Genomic DNA, 15990 nt, shown 5'->3' on the forward strand with positions numbered 1-15990 from the left:
TCACAATGATTTTAATTTTACCATTAGATCTTTTAAAATGAATTAACTATTAATTAATAACAGTCCCCCATACTGTGCCGTGAACGTTCAAGAAGGGAGGAAGGCAGAGCTTCAGCACTTTCATAACCTTATTACTGCAAAAAAATGAAGGTAACCGTCATGCTATGAGCACTAATCTTGAGCGAACGGAAATGAAGAAGAATAATATAATAGTACATTATGCAACGAGCCTATAATGATAGTAATTAAGAATCGAGTATGGATATTTATGAAACTCGCTTGCGCTCGTTTCATAATTTTCATACGAGCTTCTTAATTACCATTATAGGCGAGTTTCATACGACTTTTTATGCTCGACCATATTTCTAACTTGAAATTACCGGTATTCAGATGTATACATTTCATTTGTAACTGACAAGATCGGAAGTGACCTTGTTCTAGGTCGTGAATTGTGAGATGTGCGCAGACGCGAAAGTATTGATTTTTTCCGAGGAACAATAATGTCATTGACCTTGACGTAGTCCCGTTAAACTTGATAATATTATTTTATTATAACCTTGATTATTGAATTCGACATTGAAAAACGAGATGACAAATTGAATTTATTTGAATATTATTTACAATTAACGCTAATTATTATAGTAACAGAACATAACCTTCTGCGACAGTATTGGATTTCCAGCCTCCGTGACTTTTCGCTAATTCTCTTTCGATTGCATATCCAAGAATAATCGATACTTGCGGTTTTATAACGGTACAAAGCTGACTTGTCATTGGCTGAACACATGTAAGCTGAATTATCATTGGCTGAAGACATGTACTTTAATGAGTAGGTGTACTTTAATGACATGCATTAAAGGACTGCTACCGGGTGTATAATTAGTACATTTCGGCATGGTCGAGCATAAAATTAAAAATTGCTCAAACGTATTTGTGTAACAATACTGAATTTGAAAGAAGCGATAAATTCGTGGAAAAATAAAATATCTTAATGAAGTGAATTTCAGTAAGGTAGCCGCCAGAAAGAGGAACACTTTATTGGAAGCGAAACATCTCACCCAGAAAAGGTGTTTAGAATGTGGATGAAGGACTGCGACTCTCGACGGAAAAAGGGACGAAGAAGATTAAGAAAAAAAGTTAATTTTAAGGCAAAATTGCAATAAACATCAGTAATATTTGTGGAAAATGTAACATTTCAGCGCACGTGGAATGACAGTGGAAATATGAATACATGGGTATCTAGGTGTAGATCATCTTTACCATTGTGTTTCCTTGTAAGTGGAAGAAATAACAGACGTAGATCGATGACATTAAAATATACAGGCTGATTGAAACACATTGATGAGTTCCCTTATTTAATTAATGATGGTAAGTTTTATTTTATACTAATTTTAATTCCGGTTCTTTTTACTAACCTGTAGCCATAGAATTAATAAACCAACAAAAATCTAACATACACAATTACAAATGTTTGAAAATGGCAGTTAATGGCCACTAAGACTAACAATATCATTATCAAGTAGGCAACATAATAAACAATCATTTCAAATAGTAATGGCCATAATATTAAGAAGAGAAATAACTGCTCCCTCAATCTGCCAAATTACTTATATATATTTTTTTATTTTAGTAGGTTATTTTACGACGCTTTATCAACATCTTAGGTTATTTAGCGTCTGAATGAGATGAAGGTGATAATATTGGTGAAATGAGTCCGGTGTCCAACACCGAAATTTACCCAGCATTTGCTCATATTGGGTTGAGGGAAAAACCCGGGAAAAACCTCAACCAGGTAACTTGCCCCGACCGGGAATAGAACCCGGGCCACCTGGTTTCGCGGCTAGACGCGCTAACCGTTACTCCACAGATGTGGACCAAATTCCTTATAAACTAGTATTGTGACATAATGGCTTTCAAAATGAAAGTTGAAATGCCGTAGCTCTCCTAGTAAAGTGACTAGTTTCATACTGAAAGAACGTGCTTTCAAAAGAAAGTTAGTATTTTTTTTCTTTGTCAGGCTTTTTGTAAAGATCCCTGGGCATACTCATGTCCACTATCCACTTCCATCCTTTTAATGTCGAGGTTGGGAAAATATGGAAACTCAATTGTCCCTTCGTGAAATATCAAGGGCATCTTTAAATTCAAGTTCGAAAATTAAGTCTGACATTCAATGTCAATTCACCGAAAGAAAAATTACCTCGAATAATTCGTCCAAACGTATACAATTTGGTAAACATTAAATTTATTTCCTTATAAAGGAGAATTTTTCTCACCGTTCTTACCTTTGCATTGTTGACGGACAACTTATTGTATCGTTGAATTGCTTAAAATATTATACACTAAAATTAGGATAAAATTTTACCCCATACCTCAACTCAAAAATGCACATCACAGCTATGAGATAACATTTTTGTAAATAATTACCATCTCAGTTTTCAACACAAAGTGGAGTTTCTTCTGAATGAATTTCCAAAAATTAAAAATATGTATGGAATAGCCCAGAAAATGTAAGTTCATTCCATCTATTTCCTAGTTGGCACATACCTAATACAGCTGTTAAGGAGATTCACACGTTTCTGAGGGAATTGACCTCTATGCTAGTAAAAGAATTTGGAACCTTAGGCCCAGTTTGTAGCACCCATTGTCCTGTCAATGATCGGAGAATCTGACTGAAGCTACAAAGTAAACACAGTAGGATAAATGCGAGTGAGTTCGAGGTGACTGTAAGGCTTCAACCATGCGCCCAGGTCATCCAATTCAACTGTGACGGTTTAATGAGACTTCACCAAGGAATGTAATATGAAAACAACTGAAAGACTGCCAAGGAGATAAAAGTGAGACAGATCCTACATTCTTGGCTTTGATATAACAAAAATAGATGCGCATCCGCGTAAACAACCTGTTTTCCGGATAATGGGGGTCATTAAATCATGACGGCACAAAAATATTCTTGATTCACTTTATAAATATTAATCCCATATCGTCTTAATTTGTTATTAATCATTTTACTCTTCCTGTCACGTTTGTAAAATATTGCAGTACCAAATACTTATGTAAGCAAAGTGTATTCAACTCATTTACGCTGTCCTACTAGTTCTTATATAATAATATATATTTTACAGGATAAAAAGGGCATTCTGAAAATAAGCCAGCTTTGATGACGATTATGTTAATAATATGCCGTGCGGGGCAGAATTAAACTCAAGGGCAGATGTAATGAAATTCCAATACTTATATACAGTATTTTAAAGTATTTTTGTCTTCGAGGATTCAGCTCTAATATAATTAGATTAAAATAAATAAATAAAAATTTCCTCCTGTTACATTTATTTCACCACCTATGCGTACAAAGCAGCAATTGATTATAGTATTGTCAGGTAATAATAATAATAATAATAATAATAATAATAATAATAATAATAATAATAATAATAATAATAATAATAGTTACAGTGATTAAAAAAGAATTCATTCTTACATTTAATAAGCGTTAAATATTCAAGATTTTAAAAAGATTTTTGACGGAAATTTCTTGAATCCTGCGTTCTAGATGCCGTTCCACGGTTGTTGAAGCATGACCTTGGATGCGCTGTCGATGAAAACGCGTCTACTCCGGAAGATTTCCACGTGCTAACGCCCACGTAACCTGCGCGAGATGACAAGGCCATGCTTCAACTATGGTGGAACGGCTTCTATAGGCGTATCTGTAAGTCGATGCCGTAACTACGTAACATGACCTACGCACTCTTGTTCAAATTATAAGGATTTGCGCTTAGATAATGTAGTTTTATGTTTATATGAGAAGATTTTGTGTGTGTGTGTTAAATTATGCGTTGCGGTAGACAGTTCAATTATAACGTCAATGCAAATGTAAAAATGTTTTTAAAAATACTGTGCAAAATTATACAAAATACTCACCCTGTGTCTTGGGGAGTCCTGCACCGCGGCTCCATTGTGAGACCAACTGACTGTTGGTCGTGGATCGGCCTGTATTCGACATTCAAACAGGAGGCGTTTGCCGTCCTCTTCTTGACGAATTGCTGGTTTTTTCGAAAACGTCGGAGCAATTCCGTCGATTTGTCTGTTAACAAGAAAGAAACAAAACACTGTAGTCCAATCTTCAATTAGAGTCTCGAATGCAATATCTTTAAAATAAAATAATTACACGGCAAGTAATGTGCAAGGACATAATTCTGGAAAAGGTGACCATAAGGTGATAAAAGAAGTGATCATTGAAAGCAGTTTAGATCAATTTCCTATTATCCTCTACATGAATTCTACATGAATACACACAGAAAGCAAGAAAGCTTCCATGCTGTCAGTCGTAGCACAATGTAGAGATGGCTAGCATTATATTTCTGTCACATCATTTATTATTTTATTTTTGTAAATGTTTGATTACTTCAATACAGAATTTATGTTAATTTTATATACAATTTATTATATTTTTGAAGTAATTAAATGATTTATCATAAAAAACGTTGTCATCATCTACCGTAAAAGAGTAGGCCTTATGTTCATATGTATAGCGGAAAAATGTCCACCTCCCTGAAGGGTTTTCTGGTCGTATTTCCGAGACCTTTATTCTGAAGGCCATCATTTCCGAATGGTGTTATTTTCGGCTCGTCTTATTTCCGGCTGCGCCAAATAGTCGAACGTTTACTAATGATATTTCCGATAGTTGATATTGTCGAACTATTACATTTTATTTATTATTCATATATAATTTCCAGAGCAAATTTTTAAAGTGGAAATTGAGGCCTCAATGTTCTCAAGTACTCCATTCGAAGGTTATCATTATTGTATGTGTCATATTCTGTTCTGAAGATGAATCCATTTTTTTAGGTTGACATCGTACAGTCCGGCCCATTCTAAACTTTCGCAGCATGGTCTCTGTTGGCCTATCCTCCTGCTCCTTTTGTAATTCCTGTATTGCTGAGTAAATCTCGGGAGTTCCTTTCCTACAATGACCTGAAATCTGTTGTGGAAACCTTCACTGGGGTTATTGGTCCGGTGTTCATTATGCATAGTGGCATCATAGTGGTTCCAAAGTTCTATACGGTAAGATGGGGGTACTGCGGGTCTTACCTCGGGGTCTTCTACCATTGATATTATTGACGTCGAAGTAATACACTACTGAGAGCACGTGTCCATCCATAACAAGAATTTTGCCTCCTTTTCTTCCTGGAATTATTTTTGGTTATATACTTTTAATTTTTTAAACTTTGAACATGTCTGACAACGAAACAATGGTGTTTCTGAATCGGAAATAAAGATCTGGAAATCTGCCTATTCGGAAATGAAGGTCTTCGGAAAAAAGGTTTCGGAAATACGGCCGGGAATGCCCTGAACGTAGTCAAATTAATATCAGATGAAATTGTGAAAAGGAATGCTACTGACTGACGCACATTTAAGGAAATAATTTACTGAGTCACTTAATTATTTGCATTTTATGTAACATCCTCTATGCCTCAAGGAATAACCTTCCTGTTCAGCAGACACCAGACTCAATTTTAATTCCTAATAAGAAAGTTGGAATTTATTTCCTTTCCACCAGGTCCGAAGTGCCAAATCCTTGAACGTAGCTCCTCAGTGCTGTTGTCGGCACTTGAAGCCGATCATATATTAAGTCACGTCTATGACCAATTGGTATAATCTCTATGGGCTGGTTTGGCTGCCGCACACCTTCGAGGCGGTATGTAAGAAAGGCGATGGAACAATGGTTGAATTAATAGACAGAAGAAAGAGAATCTCTAGGCGAAAACCTTCCACTGAGCCGCTTGGTACAACACAAATTTCACTGGCATTGCCGGAGTTCGAACCACGGTTGCCTCGGTGAAGCCTCGTCACCTAATCAACTAAGGCAAGACTCGTATTTTAATTAATTAATTCAATGTATATGCAATTTTTTTATCCCTTCGTTAGATCTGTTATAAATTTAACCACTTCGTTACGTTTATTTAAGTTATCCATTTCTTGTGTTATTATTTGAAAAGTTTCTTTAATTATTTCACTTTTCAGGGGCTAATGATGATAAGAAATTTGGTTTGAAAGATTTCATAAATTTAATTGTATCTGATAAGTCAAATATTCGTATAATGTTACCAAACTTGGAAAACTTATTCTTAAAAATACAAAGAAGTGTAGGTATATAATATTATGCTGAGATATTTTGTGCAGCTCCAGAGTAGGTATGAAACAAATTTAGTGAAATTTTCAGAATTTAAATAAAGTATGTAAGACAGATAGACATACAAAATATCTCTGAAGAAAGTGAATCAAGGGACTTAACATTTCAACAAAGAGATAATGAAATGCAAGTATATGAAACTAAGCAATGATGAAATCCTAGCCAGAATATGAAACAATTAACTGTATATACATTTAATTTTCAAAACTAAAGTCCACTTTATTATTTTTGATACCAAACTACATTTATTATCTATTTTGTTACTTTCATGATTAATAATTTTGTTCATAAATATTGACTTAGCATTAAAACATTTGAAAACAGTAGGTATAACATTTTACGAAAGAATTTACCTCAGTTAAAAAAAAAAAAAGGTTTTTAGATTAAAAAAACGCTAAAATGAACTAACATTACAGTGTCTTACGCAAGTGTCGTCTCAAAAGTAAAAAATGATATACAATGGCGCTGGCAGAAAATGTAGTAGCAGAGGGACACAACGCCGGTCAGTGTCACAAAATGATGGGGATGTAATATGGTGGTGCTGAGTTGCGTATAGCAATTTCACCAAACGAGTCAACGCCTTTCAACGAGGAAGGGAAAACACTGAGCGTGAGCATCGTGTTTCTGGTTCCAAGAAACAACATTGATTCATTCATTAATAGTTTTCTGCACAAGAGTAGGTCTTTTACTGCAAACCCAACATTTTCCAATCTTAGGAGTTACAACGTGATAAATATTTAACGCAGCGAGAAACTGATTTCTCTCTCCCTCTGGATCCGGTATTACCACAGTCTAGTGGATACAGTCACGAAACTTGCGTTGTGAGTTTGCTAGGAACAATAGACTGTGCCGGTACTATTTCGCATTGTCTGTAATGAGGCGATATTAGCGATCCTAGTGGTTAGCAACTGTCTATGGATTCATATTTACTACGTATAGAGCTTCGTGACTGTATATACACTAGACTGTAGTATTACCGTCTCTCTCTCTCTCTCTCTCTCTCTCTCTCTCTGTCTCCCACGAGACCTCACTCTCTCGCACAAGCCATCTATAATACAACGCCGCACAGTGGTTCCAAACTCAAATCTGACTGGACAAAAGGTATAAAAGTTTGAGCTTCAAAACAATATAAATACTGCAGTTCTATAATCTTAAACAGTCGTGTATCTACGATTCGTATTCAGTTTTCCATAAAAATTATTGTGGTCTGCGCAGGAGCAGGTAGAAGTCGAGTGTTCAGCACAGATATTCTATTCTCGTTAGCATCGCTCGGCAAGTTACCTTCGGACATCGATGTGTGAAGATAAAATATATTGCCAATCCTCTTCGAGTTTCGATGAATAAAACTATAGGTATTTCCCTACATTTTTAGTGCATTCTCGAACTTTAACATTGTGTTATTTAGTTATAATACTCATTAACACACAGAGAAGTGTTACATGAAAATTTTTAAAATTTTATTTGTTGTAGCAGGCCCGCAAAAGCAAAGGACACAAAAGGCCATTGTCAAAGCAGGTTCAGCATTTACATTAGTCATTTAGCTATGTAATTAGAAAGGTTTTATAACCAACTTCAACCACCTTCTCCTTTTATTTATATTTTAGTGATGGTGGACGGAATTCCAAGAAGAGAACTAGTTGATATTTCGTGAAAATAAAATAATATTTTAAGAAGATTAGCCTGTGTGTGTGTAAGTATGTATTAATAAAATGGTTTAGGAGATTCTGAGGGACATGATCGTAAATTAGTGCGGAAAAAAGTGCTCAATTCTGAATGAAACTTAAACAGCAATGGACTAATTGCCTCTACGTATTAAAAAATTTTCTTAAGGAAATACAAGGATTGGTTAAGTGTTACAATGACTTTTTTTTAAATACACTGTGTCAAGGAAAGAAAAAACAAAGATCGTCCACAAAAGCCGTTTCATGAATATGCTGAGAAAAGTCAGAAGAGGAAGCTGAAGCCTTTGCTGGAAACACACTCGGTTGATGAGATTGCTCTTGTCGCAGAAATGGATTTGAGATCACCATACAGGCCTGATGCAGCAGAAATGGTAAAGCAAGTGTTAAGTTTTTACTCAGAAAGGGTCACGAAAATGAATGAAAGAAAAGAAAACAAGATCGCTTACGTAAACAAATGGGACTTCTTGTCGACATTCCCAAACCAGAATTTGGTACGACTAATGACGGGATTAACCCGCGGAGGTTCTTTCAAGATCCAGGTTTGGCATCAGAAACTACTGGCGTAGATGAAGGCTTGATTCGGTGATTTGGAACCATCTTTAGAACCAGTGGTCGTCATTTCGTAACTCGCTAATTAGTCCCTTATTATACAAGCAGGGCGGAGGGGTAAGCTATGATTTCCATCCCCTTAGCCAACACTTGTTCATTCAACGTTAAGCAATCTGGATATCCTTCTCTCCTACATTCCCCTTCGCTGTGTATTTCGGGCTGCATTTTATATGATGTAATCTTTGCCGACCACTGCTTAAAACAACCGCCAGTGGGTACAAATATTGGAGAGTTTGAAAAAATACTGTTTGGGCACTGTAGAATTATACATCCAGGAATATAAGTGGTATTACATGCCGCAAAGTGTGCATAAAATACTTACCCATGGTGCGCAGTTGATAAAGGAAGTCGTACTTCTGTTGGGATGATGTCCGAGGAACCCCAAGAAGTCCGAAATAAAGTTTACAAGAATTTGAGGGAATAAGCTTATCACGCGCGCAAATTTTGTAGAGCTGATACGACGATCGATTTGATGGAATTTCCTCTGGCCCGATGGAAAGCAGTCTTCGTATCTAACGCCAAAAGAGTAGAAAAAGTGTATTTTCCTATGTAGACCTACTGAGAATGCTCCAGGATCACGGTGGTGATGATAATGATGATGATGTTTGAAAATTAATAGAGTTACAACTCTCTCGAATATCTGTAAATATTTCAAATGTAGGTTTATTTAACCAAAGTTAGCGGTTTTGTTAAAATTGTATTAATATGTAGGCTATTTTATTAAAAAAATTAAATGATATTTGACTCAATATGTACGACTGTTGTGTATTTTTAACATTTTTCACACATTAAAATCAAATAGAAAGTATATAATGCATTTGTGATTTCGTTCCAATCCCTGCGAAAATCAGTTTTGTAAAATTATTATAATTCTTTAAAATTCAACCCCTGTAAAAGGGTGGTTTATTTTATCCAATCGTAATCAGAGTTTACACGCAAATGCAAAATGCCATTTGTAACCTGTATACAAAATTTTATGAAAATCTATTAGAAACGAGGAGAGTTATTAATTTTGTCCTGCTAGATTTGTATTTGGAACCACTGTGCGCCGCAGCGATCTTTGGTTGGTTCTCCCAATATGCAGGAGATTTACCGCAGAGAAACTGTTAATGAGCTCGTGCCGAAAACTCCCCTAAAACTGTACCTACGATCTCCACAGATGATAGATAAATATATAGGAGAGAGTAGTTGAGTGTAACCATCTGAATAATTCCATATTGTCAGGAGACATGCGTGATAAGATGGTGCACAAAGTCGCTGCGTCAGCTGAGAGAGCACTATTCACTCCAGGCCGGGACTACTCAATTTTTTGATAATCTATTATTCAATATTTAATTTCGCAACTTTACAGTCAGTAGGGATAGTCAGTTTTCATACAGTTCGCAGTATTTACAATTTACTGACACTGTAATTGGTCACACTGCGTGTATTTACTGGAGAGATCCGACCTCTCTCTCGGACGTGAGGAAAACGAATCGGCGGTGAATGGTAGGTCTATAGTCCGGTACAAGTAATGCTCCCGTAAACGGTAATAAGAAATAGTAATATGCGTTACAAGAGCGGTATGTTGAGGTTTTCATGTTCGAGGAAAAGTTTGAAAAAGCGAAACGTAGTTGAGCTTTTTTAATATCCCAGAATTGAAAGAAAACATACCGCTCGTGTATCGTACATTATTTTGTGCGAAGATCGTTTATTACATACCTGAAAGAGGAATTTCTAATTAGTTGCAATGAAATCTCCATCTTGCTTTCTGTTCAATGACGGCAATTTTGGAAAACAAAAATATCTATCTTCAACATTGTTGCTTTAAAATGTTTTCTGTATTTACTACACTCCAGCAGGCCGCGATACACGTCTGTCTTTTTTTTCCCCCAGTCTATAAATGCGAACTTAAAACAAACGGCTTCCTTAATGTTACGTGCATCACGAAATGCAGTAACTTTAGTGGAGTTGTAGAGTTTACTTAATTTTTGCAAATATTTAAAAACAATAATTAACAGTGCAATTTAGGTGAAATTGCAGTGGTAAGTTTCCAATTTATAATTATTACTATATTGAACGTCTCTAAAAATAATATGTTAAAAGCCTAAAGCAGTAAAATCAATATGTCACTTAAGCGGTAAGAAGAGGGAAATTGTTACGTGTGTTCTGTTGGGAATACTGAATGTGGAATTTTAGACTTACCGCGGGTTGGTTTTGTGCGGAAACCAAGCAAATATGCACGATCTCGCAGAAACGTTATTTTGACCTTACTTTTACCAAAGTGTACGTTGCAAATTTATGGATATAAGAATCATCGATCTAGATAATTCTGAAACACTTTCTGCAAGTCTCTATCTGTAATTTCACTGTTTAAATATTCATGATTTTTATCTGTGGATGAATTTAAAATAAATATGGGCAATCCACTCACTCTTGAAGAGTTTGAGAATGAAATCAGGGAGTGAAATTACAAATAGACACTTGAAGAAGGTTTTTCAGAATTTTCTATACTGATGTGATTCTCTCATCAAAAAAGATGGACATCGTCTTAAACGTAGGCCTATACTCTAATGAAAGGTAAGATCAACATACCATTTTCCTATTACGTCTTACTGGCGCATTATTTGTATACGGGTCTATAGGGCTAAATCACCGTCATTCACCGCCGATTCGTTTTCCTCCCGTACGATAAAGCGCACGGTGTGTAATTTTCCCAATCTAGGTGGACAAAAGTCAAATTTCGGCTTCTTTCGTTAGGCATAGATAAATATGAATTCATATTCTTTAACATATGGATAATGTTGTGAGGAATAGCCTTTACTGTTTTATCAGCAGCAAACTATTTTTATAAGGGTATAAACAATGAATTCTTTCTAATACTTGTCGCTCCGGTTCAGTTGTAGACAGAGAAGCTTACTTTGTAGGTGAAAAAGAGCCAATTTTTAATGATTTATTGTATTTTGTGACATGAAATTTGTTCAGATAGGTACGTTCTTACTAATGTAACTTGAATTTCAAGCTTGTAAAGTGTTTTTCTTCTTACAATAGGATTTAAAATATTACAATCAAACAAATATTTTTTAAACTTCTCCAAATATAATGTAAGTTATAATATAGTCGTCATGTCAGGTTACAAAAATTCTTTTACCATTTAATACAGCATTATATAGTGTTTTGAATCCTTGTTTTAAAGTTTGCGCGTTCTTGCGCATTTATTAGTAATTAATTTTTTTTTCTGCGGTGGGGCACTCGGTAACGCGGCGATAGCTGTACCAAGTTTGGCTTACAGCAGAAAATAATCATGAATGAGGCAGTTTTTAATCACTGTATGACTGTTTTAAGCCTAAAAAATTATTCACATGACATTGAACATCAGGTTAAAAATATATTAGACACATTTGTATCTAACCTTAAGGATCGCACTGTGGATCAGAACGCAAATCTAGTAGCAACAAAATGAATCACTTCTCTGCATTCTAACGGATTGCTATGAAACTTTGTTTTTGCCTTACCGGTGGTATACATTTTTCGTTTACAAATTCTGATAATGTTTGCACAAGAAAAACTGCTATTCCTTTATAAGGGGTGCATTTAGACAAAATTAATAACTTCTCTATTACCTAACACCTTTTTTTTATGAAACTTTGTACAGAAGTTACAGGTAGCATATATTTTTTGTCTACAAAGTCTGATTATGTTTATATATGAGGAACTGTCCTTTTAAAATGGAGTATTTAGACAAAATGAATAACTTCTGTCCTACAGGCCTATAATATATTTTTATAAAACTTTGTATAAGAATTAGAGGTAGCAAACAGATATAACCAGAGTTTGTACACAAAAAATATTTACTATCCATATCTACTAAACAGGATTTCTAAAAAAATTCGTTAGAATGGAGAGAAGTTGTTAATATAGTCTAGAACCACCGCCTATAAAGGGGTAGTTCCTCTTACACAAACGTAATTAGAGTTCATATACAAAAAAAATGTTCTACGTATAAGATCTGTACAAAGTTTCATAACAATCCGTTTGAATGCAAATACGTTATTAATTTTGTCCAGCTAGATTTGAGTTCTTGCACACTGTGGAGCGGTTGAATCTCCTCACTAAATACGTGCGCTACGACAGTCATGATGCCGATAAATTGTAGGGTAAACATTGGTAATTTCGTGGCAGTGGTTACTTCGTGATACTTTTTCTTTGCTCTTTTGTGAACTAACCAATGGAGTTACGAGATCCAAATTTCCGCCAAGGGATTGCATATGTTGTCCAGTTTCCAGAAACATACAGCTAAGCTTTGTGTGACTATTGTAGTTGCTTCAGTGAGCTTTTATGTTTGGAGAGAGCAAGTTTGCGTCGATTTCTCAGGCATACAAATTTGTGGATGTCTGTAATTACATCACAGGCTTATTACTAAAGGTAAGCATATGATAAGTAAATAACTTTTGTATACATGTAACTCTCATCTAAATCAAATTGTTGGATTCTTTGTAAGTTCATGCATATGTATATACACTTTTTGCTGGTTGAGTGGAAGAGAAGGCCTTACGGCCTTAACTCTGCCAGCTAAAATAAATTATTATTATTATTATTATTATTATTATTATTATGATATTTGGAACAAAGATTTATTGTATTTTCATGAAATTTTAGGAAATGTTTTTGGAATTTTAGATACAGCTGTAGTCGCCATATAGGCTTAGCTTTACTGATAGAAATCTTAGCTGTTTGAGGCGAAATTTTGTTGAGCATTAAGTGTTACAATTTTTAAAATAGTATAAAATGTATTACAATAGGACTTTTAGAAATCTGAAGACAAGATGTGATAACAAAAAAGAAAACGGAGAAGCAATGGGTTCAGTGTAGCTTCTGTTTGATTTGTTATCATGCTAAGTGTCAATGATAAGTGCTAGATGACTTGAAAGAAAATTGACAGAAAATGGAACGTGGCTCCACCATTTTGGACCGGAGACAGAGGCAGACAATGGAGTGGCATCATGCAAATTCACCAAAGAAATAGAAATTCAAAAGTACAACTTCGGCAGGAAACGTTATGGCTACTGCGTTTTTCGATTCAGAAGGACTCTTGCTTGTGGACATCATGTCACAAGGAACCACCATTAATACTGACGGGTATGTTGCAACTCTCAAGAAACTTCAAGTTCGACTGAGTCGTGTTCGACGACATCGGGAGAAGCAGGATGTTCTGCTATTGCACGACAACGCACTGCTATATGTCAGTCACAAGACCACAGACCAGATCAGAAAATTCGGATAGACAACACTGAAACACCCGCCTTACAGTCCTGAACTGGCACCGTGCGATTACCATCTCTTTGGTGAACTGAAGGATCCTTTCGCGGAACGAGGTTAGAAGATGACTCCCTTGTGCACGCTGCTAAAGAGTGGCTCAGACGTGTTGGTCCAGACTTTTACCGTGCTGGTCTACAGGCCCTCGTTCCTAGGTTACGTAAGGCAGTTGAAAGGGACAGGGATTATGTGGAAAAATGACGTTTTGTTCCTTAAGGATGCATCTACATTCTGTGAAAATAGCAAAGCTGTAGGATAAAAGTATAATTTTTAAACAAACGTTATGCATTACTTTTGGAGTTACCCTAGTAATATAGGCTATAGGCCTAGTAAAGTCCGTAATAAAAGTGTTCACCCTTTCAGGGCAAAGAAGATCCCTTTTCAATTTCAATTTTTACTTTGATTTTATTCTTATTATGTGTTGATATGTATTTCTGTTTTTTCTTGCTATGAATATTAGACGGAATTACTATGTTTGAAGTCTTTTATCAATAAATGAGAATTTCATTTGACTTTAATTAATTTTTCCACCATTCTTCTACCTCTCACGAAATTATCAATGCAATATCACGAAATTACCAAGGTTATCACGAAATAACCAACCTTTCAGCTTAAGTTGTAAAAGTGGTTTTTGGCACATAGTCAAGAACGTATCCAATCTTTTATGTCTCCAGATTTGTACAGCAAGTTATCGTCTTTTAGATGAAAAAATCGGAATAAGGATATATTTACACATTTGTATTTTAAATTAATTTTCATGAAATTATCACGAAATTACCAATGTTTACCCTATATGCGCCGCACTATATTTGCTGTTCGCTTTAGAAACCTAACAATGTTAGCAGTCTGAGGGGAGGCTTCGATATGAACTCACTAATAGTTCCTTTGAAGAGGAGAAAATGTGAACAGTAAAACTATCCAACCACCTTCAAGCTCGAGAAAGAAAATATATTCATCTTATAGGAGGCTGAGTGAACTCCAGATCCGTTCTGGAAGTTATGAAAAGATGAGAAACCCATTTTCATTTACACTTCAGATCGCAGACTTTGACCTGCTGACGGAGTGAAGTCGACTCCGTTGCAGAAGACTAATTTATAACTCATTCAAAATGTAAGTTATTTCATATACATTGAAGGGTCAATTGTTAAATGTGTTGTGGACTTCTTGACAAAATGTTAAAGGCAGTAAAAGAGAAATTCTGTAGAATATTGTAGCTTCCTCGTAGTGTGAATACTGTATTTTATCCATTGAATGAACTGCATCTGAGTCGATTCTGCTATTTGTCTATTTCTGATTTCGATAACTAGAAAGATTTATCGCAGTAAGATGAAGGCGGTTAAATCAGATTACATTTTTAAACATGTCTCATTAAATATGTAATAAAATACTTTTATTATCATTGTTTTTGTTAATTTTAAGATAATACTCTCTACTTTAAATTACGTATAATATTTTGACAAAAATTATTACAATTTCTTCAATAACTTCAGTTAAGTTTAAGGAGGGAAATATCCGAATCAACCTTCTATAGCAGTTGAATAGTACTGGTCTTGCAGACTAATCGAATTGACAAAAGAATTAGTGAAACCTTGAATATATTATATTAATTAAGCAAAAAATCAAAATAAATATTTTTAGTAAGACTAAATCCCTTGATTTTTCTGATCTCAAATACTGTACATTATTGTTAAGTGTATGGAACAGAAAACTGATTTTACGACCTTTGCATGAACATACTAACTGTAATAGCTTTTAAAGCCTGCGCCATATCATCCGCCCATGTAGGTCCTTTTTCTGTAAATATTTACCCAACTAAAATTAAAGAACTGCTGTGTCCATACGGAAATAACTAATTCAAATCACCCTCCTTGACTATTCCGATTTCTCCGCTTTTGGCAGCGCTAATAATACAGAAAAATCGTGAAAGTACAGGCTATAGCATCAAAACATTCTAAATTTTGCTACTGTAATAGTTATTGTACCACTTTTAGTGTGCCTTTGTTGAAAATAAACCCAATATAACGTAAAATATTTAAAAAGTGATAAAACTAAATTATCTACGTGGGTATTTCTACCTTAAAAACAGTAGTATAATGTTCACTAGAATATTACGAACACAAATTTTACTTGCATTAATCGAACTCTGTTTCATTCTTTGACTACAGAGTGTAGTACGCCCAATAATAAACCAGTGTTCTCTAGGATACGAAATTG

General features: G+C 35.1%; 1 protein-coding gene across 44 annotated transcripts in view; it reads right to left on the reverse strand.

Annotated features, from left to right (window-relative positions):
* bt (projectin protein bent) overlaps window positions 1-15990 on the reverse strand; it is a 408836-nt gene that overhangs the window by 294641 nt on the left and 98205 nt on the right. For all 44 annotated transcript variants that reach the window (XM_069837452.1, XM_069837423.1, XM_069837454.1 and 41 more), the window contains exon 4: window positions 3919-4081. In XM_069837452.1, coding sequence (XP_069693553.1) covers window positions 3919-4081 — 163 coding nt within the window. The remainder of the gene's footprint in view (window positions 1-3918; window positions 4082-15990) is intronic.

Source organism: Periplaneta americana, chromosome 10 (genome assembly GCF_040183065.1).
Source record: "Periplaneta americana isolate PAMFEO1 chromosome 10, P.americana_PAMFEO1_priV1, whole genome shotgun sequence".
In the NCBI taxonomy this organism is placed as follows: Eukaryota; Metazoa; Arthropoda; class Insecta; order Blattodea; family Blattidae; genus Periplaneta; species Periplaneta americana.